Genomic DNA, 15,289 nt, shown 5'->3' on the forward strand with positions numbered 1-15,289 from the left:
AATTGAACAATTAAAAAGCGAATGGTGATGCAATCATGGTATAGTGAGCATCATCAATACTCGACATTCCATAATACAACAGGTAATGAGATATGTTCACTTCGTCGGCCTTCCGATCGACATAGCATGAAACACATAAAGTGGATACAAAGCTAAAGCGGAGCGGTAACTTCCTGGATCTCTAACTACCAAGCAATATATGATTACCCACTAAGTAACTAAGCAGAACTCATCGGATATGTAAGGTTCGTCACCCTACAGCAATCCAACAAGAACACTACACAGATATCGACCGATTTTAACCAAATATTACCGATTTGACAATTTGTATTTGTTTGATAGTTTATCGGTTTAACAATCAGTAATAACTGATGAATAATTAATAATGATTGAATATTTGAAGTTCTGGTGGAAAAAAACGATGAAATTCAATTTTTTTATATTTGACGTAAAACGTTATTATAATTACCATGACTATACTGTTCTTCCTGAGTAATATTTTATGGTAAAATAATTCTTTAAAAACCCAATTGAAAGCAAAGAAAAATAAATATATGTTGAGATATTATAGTAACAGATGTTATAGGGAGGAATCGTCAAAATGTCAACGTTCTTCCGCTATGCGATAGGTTTCGTTTCGTGTGTTGTTAGTCCATGCCATTGCCAATATATCCAGCTCAAATCTTAATTCCGATAATAAATACAAATTTATAGTTTTTCCACTATTTATTATTGAGTTGCGTTGCATACCAATCATTGAGATGTGACCTGGTCCATCATAGATCGCCACTTTTCTATTTTAATGGCTGCTACCTTCCAATTTTTTGCATTCCGAACAATTTAGTTGCATCGGTAGCCACACTGTCTGTCTTCACATTTCCTTCTCATTCGTCTGTTTCCTTTTAAAGGTTCATTCATATCTTTCAGTGTGGTTACATTACTGCCCATCAACGGCACATGCTCTGCAAGTCTGATGAATTAGCACACATCCAGGTCATTAAATAGTGCTTTTATTTCTATATTTTTTCTTTGCCGCTGATCTTTGGGCGTTTCTTTGACACCTCTTAATACGTATCATCGAATCCTACTTTCAAATCTGAGAAGATATCTTTCTAGAGCTTTGGCTAGGATCAAACCCTCAAAGCCATACGTGTGTTGTAAATTCTTATTTTGGCCTTCGACGAAATTCTACTACGATTATTTTTATTACATAACGATTAAACCTCAGATATCAAAATAAGCAATCCAATTAAAGCAACTTGCTTTATAACCTTGCCTTCCAAAACTTCATGTTATTGTTTACTTCTAAGTTTTTATAAAAGTAATTTATTACAACATACCTAAAGTGAGTGAAAAGTGGAAGTTGTGTAAACGTTTGGCTACTGTCTTGTTGATTTTCTGACTTGTGGGTAAGAGAATCAAGATGAGCTAATTGACAACTGTCATTACATTATTATAATTGTCATTCATTGTTTTATTAGTTTTAATAACTTCCTAAACAATACTAACACAATCAAAGGACAAAATACGAGCAAGTAACGTAACGCGACAACAAATAAAACGGTGACGAGCTCAGCTGGTCTGTTGCGTGACGTCATTCTCCATTTAACAGACCAAGTAACAGACTCTCAATCATGTTATATGTTATACCCTTCTCACAAGAAAACTAAACCTAACAAGTGCTAATACCTATCTATCAATAAAAATAAAAATCCCGCAATGATCCTACAGTAATGCGGTATAACTGAACCGAACATTGGAAATATCTTTCATTACTAACAAGAATGAAAGCATGAAGATTTGAGAATAGCGTGAACAGAGGTGGGAAAAGGAGGAGGTGTTACATTACTTTCACGTCTTAATAAAAAGTAAGAAATTTTAAACATAACAAGATAACTAGATTCTACTATAACCAACGAAACTGCAATTAAAATAGGCATTACTCTGAACTTGTTCCCTTCGGTAATATGCACTTAATTGTAACTCATTTAGCTTACGATGGTTTCTCTTGATAAATGACTCCGGTGCAAATGTTTTTAATTAATTTTTATTACCAGTGATATTCTTGCAAACAACATTAATGCATCATCATCTCAAGAATGTCCATTTCCCTGAACGATTTATCGCCCAGAGTAAAACCGTTAAAAGGAATGAGTATAAAACGTGAAGCTTTTACGGGGATACTGGAGTGGATTCGTCTTGACGAAGCGTTTTTCTCGGCTGCTCACTCCTGTGCGAAATGAATAGAGATGTTCTCATCATTCTATTTCTTTCTTCTTTTTTTTGTTTTTACGCTGACTCTAGTATAAATAAAAGCAAGAATAAATAACTACCTTGCAAAAATGTATAATAAATTATAAACGAAAATTCACACATCTTCTTGTCAATCATAAAGATTTTTTTTCTTCAATTTTCCACAAGTAATTATAACACTAGGAAATTCGGATTTAAAGTAAACAAATTTTCAAACAAAATGCTAATATTACAATATTTTTCGGGTAATCTACAATGCCACTAGAGGCTATAAAATTGTCCAGACATCGAAAATTCAAATAGAGCGTTTAAAAAAAAAAAGTTATATATATAAATAAACGTTTTTTTAACGATTCTAGATTTTTTTTTGGAGGAGGGGGGAGGGAGGTGAATTAGAATTCCAGGCTTTTTACTTCCGATGATTTTTTTTTTCTTCAGTAATTATAAAACTAGGAAATTCGGATTACATTCTGTACAGAATTAAAGTAAACAAAATTTCTAACATAATGCTAATATTACATTTTTTTTTCGGGGAATCTGCAATGCCACTAAAGAGGGTATAAAATTGTCAATTTTAAAATTCAAAAAGAGCGTTTTGTAAAAAAAAAAAAAAAAGTTTTTTAACGATTCTAGATTTTTTTTGTTGGGGGGGGGCTGAATCTGAATTTCATGCTTTATACCTCGACGGGTTCACAACATAAATATAGAAATCAAACGAAATGTAACTCTTTTCCAGTTTTTATATTTTGAAAACTAAGCATTTTCCGAAGATTGTGCTCGTATAAAATTACAATGAAAATGTATATCACATTTATGCTTAGTTTCGGGTAAATTTTGTGACACTACTAAGTAAGAAAAGTTTTGATTTTATAACGTATTGAACCGATCCGATTACTGTCTCTACTGTCGATGAACTAGTCATCCCAAAGAAACCCAAACCTACAATCTGTGGAATACATCCAATTCAAAATAGAAAAAAAAACCTTTCTTCTTAAAGTGCAACTGTCAAAGCAAAGTAGCATGTTATAGGTAAGTTTAAGCATAGAAGATTGCTCTCAGTAGTTATGCAAATAAAACCATGATCAATGTAAGATTAAGTGACTGTTACATGTGTTTTAGATAGGAAATTATCTTTAGTACCCAGCACGAAATAAGGCAGGTCTCCAATACCCTAGTCGCTATTCACTGACGAATGGTTTGGACTCCTTAACCTGTAGTTTAACAGTTCGCCGTAATGAAATAACAATTACTGAAGCCAGTAACTTTATTGCATGCCTCCTTTAACATGGTGTATTCTTAATGAAGCTGTCTATAAATAATGAAATTTGGTAAAATTCATTAAAGCACTGTCTTAAATGTTTACACGCACAGATGCAATGCATAAGACTTTTCTGTATATTGGCATGCACAAATGTATAAGACGGAATGCAGTTGCAGTAAGGTAAGTGTCCTACATTGTTCATTATTTTCCTTGACCTTCATTTTATTCTTATTTCCCTTATGCTCCATCTTTTAATGTGTACCGTTTTTTTTATCTACTTTTTTATTTGTTATTATTCCCGTTTTCATTAATTGTCAAATACCTTTTTGTTACAAGAATGACTAAGTGTTTTTTAAGAGGAAACGTTACGAGTGGGTAAAAAATAAAAAGTATAAAATATTTAGAGGAGGAAAGCGTATGAGAGGGTGACGACAAATGGTTTTTGGAATATGTTAAAAAAATATATATATGTAAAAGGATAACGAAGTACCGGAAGATGACAAAGTGTCATGGGTATTTAACAACAGTTAAAAAGAGGAAAAGTATATAAGATGGGGACGACAAATGTGTAAGAAAAATTTTAAGAAGTAAATTAATACGTTACAACGTGGGTGGAAAAAAAATTATAAAAATTACTTTTTTAATAAATTAACTATTTGTGAATATGTTAAATGATATGTTGTGCTTGTCAGTTTTTAAATTGACGGAAGAAGGTTCTAATTGGATATAGAGGCTTTCAGAGATGAGCCTTTTGTCCTGGTTACGAACTGTAGCAAGTATAGACGTTTTGTCGAAATCGAAGGAATGATTTAAAGAAAGAGAATGTTCCGAAAGTTTAGAGGCAAAATGATTATGTGAGGAAACAGAATATTTGTGTTTTGGCTTTTATTTTAGTTATATATATCTTTAGTCCCGTGGTTTAGCCCTGCAAAGTGGAGCGAAATGTTGGCTCATAATAAAGAGTTTTATTAGTATTCGAATTATTTACTATTTATACGCACTCATCTTCCTTTTATATATTACACACGATCTTCCAATATTTCTACCTCTATGTGTCAGAAAAAAAATTGAGCGGTTATCCGGTGGTTTTAATGTTGAACGATCACTGATTAAAGTTTCTTTATTAAATCTCTTTATATTAATAAAATTAAATTTTATAATACAAATTAGTAAGATTTTTTTATTAAAAATGGTGCATTCCAGGAAAAGCAATTATGCTCTCTGTAAAGAGTTTCTTTCTTAATAAAGATCCATTTTATGATGCAGAAGTTTTTCTTTTCTTTTTTGGTTGGGGGAGGGGATGAATACACTAATTTCTATCTTTGATATATTTGTTTAAATTTTAAATTAGAGGAATAAAAAATAAACATAATTTATGTTACACTGCTGTTAACTTCCCTAACGTTGCCATGGAAACTCAAGGAAAACAATGTAACCCAGTCTATATAAGCCCAAACAAAACGTTCTGTAGTTTTGAGTTGATGTAGTTGCAATATAAATAAATTTATTTACATATTTTTTTCTTTTAGAAAAGTCAATTTCTCGGAATGTAACTGTAATGAAATTATCAAATGCTACCTTCTCAACTACAATATTATTTCAACTTCTTTTCATTCTGGCAGATATAGCTTGTAATGCCATATCTGATAAATTTGTTGTAAGGAAAAAATTGGTAACCTTATTAGTCATATATGTGTGAGTATAATTGGGTTATAATTACCAAAATGGCTTTTCAAATGTTAATACTTTTTAAAATACTTAACACTATTGTTTTTTTTTTAATTTAGGGTTCAGGATGCTTTAATTTTAATATCTATAACGCTGGTGTCTTTTGGCCTTTTTCGCACGAATGTGTTTAAGGTAATTATTTAAAACAAGAATTCACATAGCATGTTCCTGAACCATGTATTTTTAAAATATATATCATTGAAACCAACTGTGATATTTTATGATGTTTGCTCAAAATTTACTTTAAAAAACAGATGTTTTGAAAACTTGCTAGAAAACTATAAAAAATCTTTTTACTACTATTAATGTTGACTGAAGGTTAAATTAGATAAATGATCATATATTTACTTATTACAGTATAGATAATATGCATTTTGAGTTATTTTTGTATGAACTTGTCTTTCAAGCTAAGAATGGAAATGTACATAATTAAACTTAAAACCATTTTAGTAGGATTGAGGTGTTCAGTTGTAAAACATGGTAACTGGAAAAAAGAAAAACTTTTTCATTGTTAAAATTTTTTTTTTTTAATTATAATGTATTACGTTTAACAAGGAGTTGCTAGCCATAACTTAATATCAAAATTGGTTCTTTGAGAATTCAAATCCTAAAGAATATACTTATTGGGATCAGCCTTAAAAAATCTAGTGATGATAAAAACTTTAAATAATAATAATAAAAAAAAATTCAGTTATCATGTTTTACAACTGAATACCTTAGTTATTAACTGACATACAAGCTATTTTTAAAGATAGTTTAGTTTTATGATTTCAAATTGCTTAATAATAAAAAAGAAAAACTATTGACTTGATTACTTATTCTATAAAAGCTTTCCATTGCGAGATATATTTGTAAATAAAGGAACAATCCTTTCAAGGAGTGGAGCTCTTTATCAGCCCTATTTTTTTTTTGTTTTCTCTATACTATTTCAAAAAACACGACCAAAGACCAATGATTTCATGTAACATTAACTACATCCTGTGCTCGCCCATTATATTTTTTCTAATTCAACTTTCCTTGAATTAAATTTTAAATATTTTCAAATATATAATTATTTGTTTTATTAAATTCCTAAATTAGTTTGTTTTTTTTCAGTAAAATCATTTTAACATCACTTCTGTTGAATTTCGCTTACCACTGCTTTACTCAATTTTATTTCTCCTATTGCTCGTATGATTCTTACTTGCTGTTCATTTTTACAGTTACCACTAGTTTATTAATTAATTATTAATTGTACATAATTTGCCATTTCACCACATTGATTTTTTCAGTACTAAAAATATTTTTTTATCTTGCTTCCCTTATTTCCTTTGGGACTTGCTAATAGAGAGAAAGCCTACAAGATAAAGCTTCTTACACTAAACAAGCCATCCACAAATCCTGATTTAGTTCCCAATATTTCCACATGGCAAAAAATGAGAGGACATCAGGATGGGATCGTTGACCTTGTAGACTTTTCTTGGTTGTGCAAACCCTAGTATAAGTATCTACAATATGGAAAAATCAGATTGTTAGAGAACAGCAAATTATGCTAACAAAAGGGAGAAATTTAGAATCAAGCTCAACAGATAACAGAATAAACTTTAGGATATCCTGCTATTATATTCAGAATATATTAATACATCGTGTTTCAAAGTTAAGTATCGGAATGGAAAATATGAATTTAGGGTCTCAAAACTAGAAAAAAATTCCCCGTGATAGTATATCCGTTAATAGTTTGTTTAGGAGATATTAACGTCTAAATATTTTCTACGCTATGAATTATTTAGGATATAGTAAATCAATTAATATGAGTTCCAACAACTTCAATAGTCAAATATAAATATTAACTTGCATATTAGGTAACTTTCATAGTTCAAAGTGACTAACTTGATCATTAAGACTGACTTGGCATCTTTCTTACACAACAGCAGTGGCCAAACGGCATTGGATATGTGTTATTGTTAAGCAAATTTCAAAATCTTTCTTCTTAAAAAATTAAGGCTGTTGGCAAGACTTGCATAGAAGTTTTATTTAATGTAACCTCAAACAAAAAAATCCAGTGGTATCAGACCAGGAGGTCGTGACAATAATACACATCCAATGCTGTTCGACCACTGCTGCTGTGGAAGAAAGATATCGAACCTGCCTTAATGTTCAAAATAATCTTCGAACAACATTTAATATTAATGTTAATGTTTAAATTTGATTAATAAAGCAGTTGGAACACAATATGTCACTTATATTACCTAAATAAATCGTAATGTTGAAAATCTTGAGACGTGTATCTCCTAAACAAAGTGTTAAAGGCATACCTTCACCAGATATTTTTTTTCTTCTTTTTGAGATCTTTAATAAACATCTTAAGTTAATACATCAAACTCTGTAACATCCTGTACAATAAATCATTATTAGATATTAAGTTCTGAAAGATTCTGTTGCCTCCAGGAATTTTATGTTCATTCAGAATTGATCTAATTTAGGCAACCAAAATAAAAATACTAAGCATACCTCTTAATAACTATGAAGCATCATGGCAATCTGTTTTTAATTACTTTTTATGTGAATTTTTTTGGTTGGTGAGCAGGAATATAATATATGAATATAATTCATCAATTAATTTACTATTATAAATTAGCACATAACATAGAATAAGATTTATGTGTTATTTTTATTTTTAGAATGGATTCCTGGGGATTCTTCTAAGAAGATTCAAACTTCCCTTAATTTTTTCCATCATCTACTTGCTGGTAACATTAGGTCTTCAGACAGATATCTTGCTTTCTAGGGAAGAAGAACCATACTTTTGGGGAAATGGAATAGACATTCTATATATTGCTCAAAGACTTGGTATGCTTTGTTTTTAATTTTTTTTTTAATTAAAAAATAATAAACTGTTTAATGTTTTTCTGTTTTAGTGGCTGTTTTATATTATTATTTCATAAAGCGTACTGCCTTGAGACTTGCAGATCCAAGATTTTATGATCCCGAATGGTTGAAGCATGCTTTAGCTCATGAGAATGTTAGATAAGATTAATAATCAAAAGAACATATGAAAACAAATCAAAATTTATGTGATAAAATGTAGAACATAAGCCTTATCGATGAAAGTCTTGTGATTTTCAAAAGCAATAATCATAATAAGACAATAAATAAATCAAAATGTTAGTTATTAGATTATAAATGTTGAAAATTAAGTTTAAAGGAGGATAATTTAAGAAAAGTACAATTCATACAAACATATATTTTGAAATGTTTTATCATTTAATATTTAATACCATTGTTTATGAATTAATTTTTAAAAAATTGTATTTCTTTAAAACAGTGTTTTTAACATTTTTATTTGATACACCTTGAAAAAATGTTACTATGTCTTTATGCCAGAAATTATATATTTAATATATTGAATGATGAAATATTTCTTTAAAAATAAAGACAAACATTAACATTCTTAAATAAAAACAAAGTTTATTTGTTTCAACCTATCAAATGTTCTCAGAAAGAATATTGAAAGCATGTCAACCATTTTATTCTTTTACTAGTGGTAAGAACCACCGATAATCCATCAGGATAAAATTTATATAAATTAAAACACATTTAAATAAATTGCTTATTTCTCAGTTTACCTTTAGGAAGGATTGTTAAAAACAAATTAAAAATTTAATATATGAAAACATTTTTTCCATGTTACCTATATGCTTCTAAATTTCAATAATAATTCAGTTTGGTCAGATTTTTAGAAATAATTTTCCAATTCTAAAATTCAGATGTGATTTTATATGGTCCATAAAAGTGATTCCAAAGACTTTTATAAAAATATATATATTTTTTCATTTATTATGAATTTAATTTTTAGGAAGTGTAAAAATTAATACTAATTTTTGAAATAATATTGATATTAGTAATAAAAGAAAAATTGAAAGAGGGGAGGTGGGGGTTACCTACAGGGTAGGGTGAGGGGAGAGGGTCAAGTGTTCATTTCATGAGATCTCAACAGTAGTCGACTCCCCAGGTCAGATTTGAACTGAAAAATGTTCCTAAACATTTTTAACAAATCATGATGTGAACAAAAGCATTTTCTATTATATTATTAGCAAAAATGTCATCAGTAAATGTTGTTGAACAACTCCAGTGTAATCCAACCTTAAGGAACTCCTTATTAAAGGTCTTCTTAAATGCATCCTCTACGTTCTCTTAATAAAATTTGTAGTTTATAAATGTTCCTTTTATTTATATGAATCTCTTAGAAACAATGGCTTTCAAGGAAGAGTAATAAAACAAAAAATTTGTTAAGAATAGCAGAAGTTATGCATTTAAAGACACTTAAGTAAGGTGTACCTTAGTAATGTTTATAAATATGGTGCTAAAAAGTCGAAAATTTCTATCAGTAAAAAAGATGAAGGTGGTAAGGTTGACGGAAGAGGAAGTGAAACCAGTGAGATGCACTCCAGGGTTGAAACAGAAAATATTTTACTAAAAATCATAATAAATAAAAAAACTTCTATTCCTTAGGTAATTTTTGTTTCTTCTTTAAATGAGACACAGATTATTCCAAACAAAATATAGGCCTTACAGGACTTTTAATTTTTTTTTTTTTCCTGTGACTATTAATTATGGCTTTGGAAGCTAATAAGAATACTGTCTTTTACCATAAGAATAATTTTTTGACAACATCGTAGCTGTTATGTTTAATATAAGTTATCCTAATAATAAATAGGTTTAGACTTAATGGATATTTTTTTTTAAAATTGATGAATATTTATGATTTTCTACAAGGAACTTCAATGTGTTAAGAATAAATGTTTGTTAAATAATATTTATTAAAGATAACTATTTTAAAAATGATAATAAATTATAAGCCGTCTGTGTCACTCTACTCCCACCAAAAACTAACGGAGAAGCTTATATCCAAGGATCTTACATGGTGCCACCATTTAGGAGGAATATACAGCATTTCACCTGAAAGAAAGGTTTGATATTAAAGTGCGTTAAGTTACAATAATAATTTTTACAAGAGTCAACAATTTATTTCTGGCCATATAAGTCTAAATACATTTTATTAGGTTGGTGCATATGAAATGTCCCATTTTTAAGTGAATACATAGCAACTGCATATCTTTTTTCATAAGCTGTTTATTTAATCAAAATATGTTCCATTCGCTTCAATACACTTTTCCCAGTGGGAATTTAAAGCATAGATACTAGTCTTAAAAAAATTTTGATCTATATAATTGATTAATTCAGATATAAATTTTTTTAGGCTGTCTTCATGTTTATACTGTTTAGTCCGTAAAAGCAGATCCAAATGTTGGTCAATCCAAGTCGGTTGGCAAGATCCGGTGAATAGGCTAGGTGCAGCAAAACTTCATATTTCAATTCATTTAATTTCGCAATTGTTCTGTGCCTTTTATGCGGTCGTTACAGTTGTTTTGGGTCTTCCTAGTGGTTCATTTTGTAGTGAAAAATCACCAGACCGAAATTTTTCAAACCAACCCTGCACTTTTTGATCTTTCAGACTTCTGACTAACAGAATTCTTCAGAACACCTGGTTTGTATTGCAGGCAGCTTTTGCAGCATTATTACCAACAAATAAACAAAAGCATAACGAAAACAGGAAGAGAAAAAAAAATCCAACATTTCACATGCACCAACCTAATATCACTGAAATACTAATTTTTTTAATTAATTCAATATAAATTTAAGAATTTAATTAATCTTAACGCCGCAATAAATTCTAGATTTTTACTATAAAAAAAAAAGAACATACTTATGCCAAAGTTTACTAAATGTAAGAAGATACAATTTTTCTAATTTACTAGAAAATCAAGTTATATAGAGATCTTAAGTTATATATAAAGAAAAACAGTTGTATAGAGAGATGGATGCAAAGTAGAAAAATTTCACAGACGAACACATAGATAGACAGATCTAGATCAATCATCAGCATCATCCTTCATAACGACTTAACGTACAGAATTAAAGTCCACAAACTATGCAACATATTCACTGCCGAACTCAATGCAATAGCAGCAGCACTTCATTTCTGTTTGTCTTTCACCCACAACAATATAATAATAATTACTGACTCATTAAACTCATTAAAATGGTTTTTATGGATGTTGAACACCCGAAAATTTCCTATATCCATTTCTACCTAAAGACTATAAAATCTAGGTATTTCAGGCACATTTATATGGGTTCCAAGTCACGTGAGGATCGCAGGGAATGGACAGGCCAATCGAGCTGCAGGAGAAGCACTCGCAATCCTGGTACTGAGTAAAGCAATTTTAATTCACTCAATAATGAAAAAATTCCTCAATAAGGATATTAAAGATAGAAGGCAATCTTTGTGGAATTCAAGCCCAAGGAATAAACTAAAAATTATTAAAGAGGACGTCAAGCCCTGGTGTACCTCCAGCCATAAATGTCGCAAGAGGTTGTACTGAATAGGCTTAGAATAGGTCATACTAGGCTCACTCACTCCTATCTTATCTCAAAACAAATGCCTCCAAAATGTAAACATTGTAACAAAAATAAAATAGATAGATATATTTTGGAATAATTCTTGACAATATTTATCAGAGAGGATAACCCATCTTTCTTGCCCTACGTTGGAGATAATAAGGAAATTAAACTAAATAAAAAAAATATCAGAAGAATAATAGTATAAACTTTGTATACTTAAGTGTGTCCTCTTTAAAATTATTAATATTGACCCTGAACATTAATTTGTATACATCCATATACATTTACAATGCTATAAAGTAATTTTTGTGGAAAATAACATAAAAACATTCCAGTATAACTTCCAAACCATAAAGGTTTTTCTTAATGGGAAAAAAAGTTACCTGGATAAAGATGACATTCTAATGCCGTTGATTTTTTAAACTCGGGATACTCTTCATAATTTGGGTTGTACGGATCAACCCTAGCGGTGTTGTGCAGCATCTTGGTTTCATGTGGGTAAAGTTTATCAGAATCTTCAGGTGAATATAAAATAACCCTCTTTCTCCCTATAACCTAAATATCATTGAAGCATTAAAATGATTAAAAAAAAAAATGCACAACAAGCACTGGAAGGTTAAAAAAAAATAAAAGCTCATTTATTAAGAGTTTGCTACCTGAGACAGCAAGTTATGTTTTGGATCGAAATGGAGCGGAGACACAGTTCCAGCCGGGCCAAACCATGCATTTATGTCAACGTCGCAAACATTGTCTTCTGAATCTGAAAGGCAGCAATATTCAGGAATAAGGATATCTCTTTTTAATTCTGGAACCTGAAAACAAACAGATATAAATTACTAGAGAATTGATCATTGAAATACATTAGAGACTCCTTATGAATGATCAACAAATGAGCTTAATTCATTAATATTTTAATACTGATTAATTTAAATCACTTCCAATCCATTAAATTTTCAAAGAATATTAAATATATAATCAGGTTTTTTTAAAGCAAAATTTAAAAACATATAGAGAGACAGATGAATTTATATTGTATAATTTAATGCAGAATATTATTTTGAAATTATTAAATCTATTTAGGCAATGAACATTCATTCTAATGTGAAGGGATCTTTTTGATATTCATTTAAAATTTGTAAATATGTTTAATAGTAATAATAATAATAATAAAGACCTAACGAACCCGAAGGTTTGATGCTATACCACCGATCGTTCTCTATATACTTCTTTCCAGTACCCGTCCGAACTCCTATCTGTCAGATCAGTCTTGAGGCAATCCTACCACCAACTCATCATTCTACCCCTTTGACGTTTACCCATTGGTACAGTGTTCATTAACATTTTAGGTGTTCCTTACTAAGACCTAGAACCTTACATGCCTATCTTATCCCCCAATATGCTATAACCTGAATTATATTTACAGGGTAGAATTCCCTCAATTCAGGGCCGTCTGTGGCTCAGAGAGTTTGAGGTGCTAGTCTTTGCAGCCTGGAAACTGCAGTAGTGCCAGTTCGAGTCCGGCCTGGAAGGTCAGGTCACAAAACGTGGCAATCCCACAAAATGAAAACTTGACTGGTGTTAGAATAGGGTGGTATCCTATAGATAAACCCCTCTCCCTTCCCTCCCTTATGTCAGAAATAACTAGAAAAGTGGTCATTAAAAAAAACATAAATAAAAAAGTTCCCTGAATTCATTGTGAGTAGCCTTATAAATTCTCTGGTTAACTCATCCTTTTTCAGTCCGAGTATTTTATGTAATACTTTATTTTCGAAAACCTTAAGGTGTTGTTCTTCCCTTAGTGCATGATTCCAGGTTTTGCATCTGTAAGGAATACCAAGGATAATAGTTCTGAAAGTAATAGTTGTAAAATCTAATTTTTAAGTTTCTTGACAGAAGGTAAGGGCGAAGCAATTTCGAAATTGAATAACAAACATTTCCAGCTTTTAATCTCACTTTGATTTCCTCATCAATTTCATCTATTCTAATTACCAGAGAACCTAAATACTTAATTAGTATACATAGGAAACACACCTATTCAAATTTGTTTTCTCCTCGATCTATATCAACGAAATTGCTCCCATTTCTACTGCTAACAATACATTTTGTTTCATCCACACTTATTTAGGTAAATATTTAAATAACATTGTTTGCTCTTTTTTGTAAATTATCATTTTTTATTTATTAATATTACAAGCTACTTTGAGATTTATTATTGTTTGATCATTTTTATTAGTTGATTTTTCATATTTTGCTCTAAGGCACCAAAGTCAAATTTCCATTTCATATAAATATCATTCTGAGGGAATTGTCCCAGAACAAATAAAGGATATTACTACTATATAACATCGCAGCTAAGATTATCCAGTACTCTGAGTAAAATTGAGAGCAGATATAAAGTATTAAACTTTAGTTATTTTAATATTAAATTTATTAATTAATTTAATTAAATTCAATGATTGTAATTTTATTTTAGTTAGTTGTTAATGTAGTACAATTTATCAAGGTTTGACATTTGTTAGAAAATAGTTAATATATTTGGCAACACATTATATTACATTATCCTATGTATATTATATTGTTTTCTTTGATAGTAATTTACACAAAATTATGATTACCTGATCAAATAACTGATGCTGAGCTAGATATCCAACAGAGTCGTTCTTCTGGGAAATATAATTTGAAAAAAAATCTTGAAAGGTAGTGAGTTTCATACTCCAATCATTTTGGACGTACGATGAACCTAACTCTATAGGAACCATGCGGGGCCCGACTGTTTTGATTAAATAATTAACATCTTTCCACTTTTCAAAAGCTGGCCAATGAGAAATGCATTCTGACTAGAAAAATATAAACGTAACTATGTTTATTCATAAATTATAAATTACTTTTTTAAAATCTATTATCGATTAAAAAATATACCTTTTAGTTTTACAGGTACTCTTAGAGAGAAATAATGCTTGAAAAAATATTCTAGTGAAGGACATTCTAGACAATCGATTATTTTTCCTTCGATACCAGAAAAATTCCAGTCAGAGTTTTCATTCTTCGGTGAAAAAGATGGGAATAAATCAGGCCTTTGAGAAAATCCTTCTGTAAAAAAATATATATCGTAAAATCTGACTATTGTGATAACTACCATGAAAAACAATAATTACATAATTTCTTTTATATTTTATATTCATCCATTGTTTATTGCTATTAGCAATAAGAGATGTTTAATTTTTAGTACTATAGAATGAGGTCATGTACTTTCACCAATTTCAGTTTGTTTTAGACAGTTGTATGAAAATTGTTTTCTCCTTAGTTATTAATTAAGTTCTAACATAGTCTATTTTTAATCATTATTGACAATGAGATATGGTTGATTATTTTATAAAAAAAAAATATATATATATATTGTAATATGCTCTTTTTTAGTGAATAGTATATTTTGATGTTTAAAGGGTTTTGATATGTTTTATTTTATGTATAATTTTAATATCGCTATTTGTTTATCCAAAAAGCAAACTAACCAAGTTTCATTGTTATAATAACTTCGTGATACAAAACCAAGATGGCGGTATGTTGACCAGATTCAAATATCATAAAAACTATTTTAACTCG

At 29.7% G+C, this 15,289-nt stretch overlaps 2 protein-coding genes across 2 annotated transcripts in view; one reads left to right on the forward strand and one right to left on the reverse strand.

Annotated features, from left to right (window-relative positions):
* The first annotated feature begins 4,822 nt into the window (after positions 1–4,822).
* LOC106686007 (transmembrane protein 138) lies at positions 4,823–8,389 on the forward strand. The gene is made up of 4 exons (XM_014429072.3): positions 4,823–5,209; positions 5,302–5,374; positions 7,903–8,071; positions 8,140–8,389. Exons 1-4 carry the CDS (start codon positions 5,073–5,075, stop codon positions 8,250–8,252), a joined length of 492 nt encoding a protein of 163 aa, XP_014284558.1. The 5' UTR covers positions 4,823–5,072; the 3' UTR covers positions 8,253–8,389.
* Positions 8,390–8,434: 45 nt separating this feature from the next.
* LOC106686020 (bifunctional peptidase and arginyl-hydroxylase JMJD5) overlaps positions 8,435–15,289 on the reverse strand; it is a 15,118-nt gene continuing 8,263 nt past the window's right edge. The window contains exons 4-8 of the mRNA XM_014429094.3: positions 14,606–14,776; positions 14,302–14,519; positions 12,343–12,498; positions 12,070–12,241; positions 8,435–10,180 (exon numbers count right to left, since the gene is read on the reverse strand). Of these exons, the coding sequence (XP_014284580.1) occupies positions 10,095–10,180; positions 12,070–12,241; positions 12,343–12,498; positions 14,302–14,519; positions 14,606–14,776 (803 nt within the window). The 3' untranslated portion in view covers positions 8,435–10,094. The remainder of the gene's footprint in view (positions 10,181–12,069; positions 12,242–12,342; positions 12,499–14,301; positions 14,520–14,605; positions 14,777–15,289) is intronic.

The sequence above is a fragment of the Halyomorpha halys genome, unplaced genomic scaffold, assembly GCF_000696795.3.
Source record: "Halyomorpha halys isolate HHAL.00 unplaced genomic scaffold, Hhal_1.1 Scaffold765.1, whole genome shotgun sequence".
NCBI lineage: Eukaryota > Metazoa > Arthropoda > Insecta > Hemiptera > Pentatomidae > Halyomorpha > Halyomorpha halys.

Excerpts from the sequence above, each read along its gene's own strand:
- LOC106686007 (XM_014429072.3), top strand. The coding sequence starts at position 5,073 with ATGAAATTATCAAATGCTACCTTCTCAACTACAATATTATTTCAACTT. Across the intron at positions 5,210-5,301 it reads ACCTTATTAGTCATATATGT|GGTTCAGGATGCTTTAATTT; the intron begins GTGAGTATAATT and ends TTTTTAATTTAG. Across the intron at positions 5,375-7,902 it reads TTCGCACGAATGTGTTTAAG|AATGGATTCCTGGGGATTCT; the intron begins GTAATTATTTAA and ends TTTTATTTTTAG.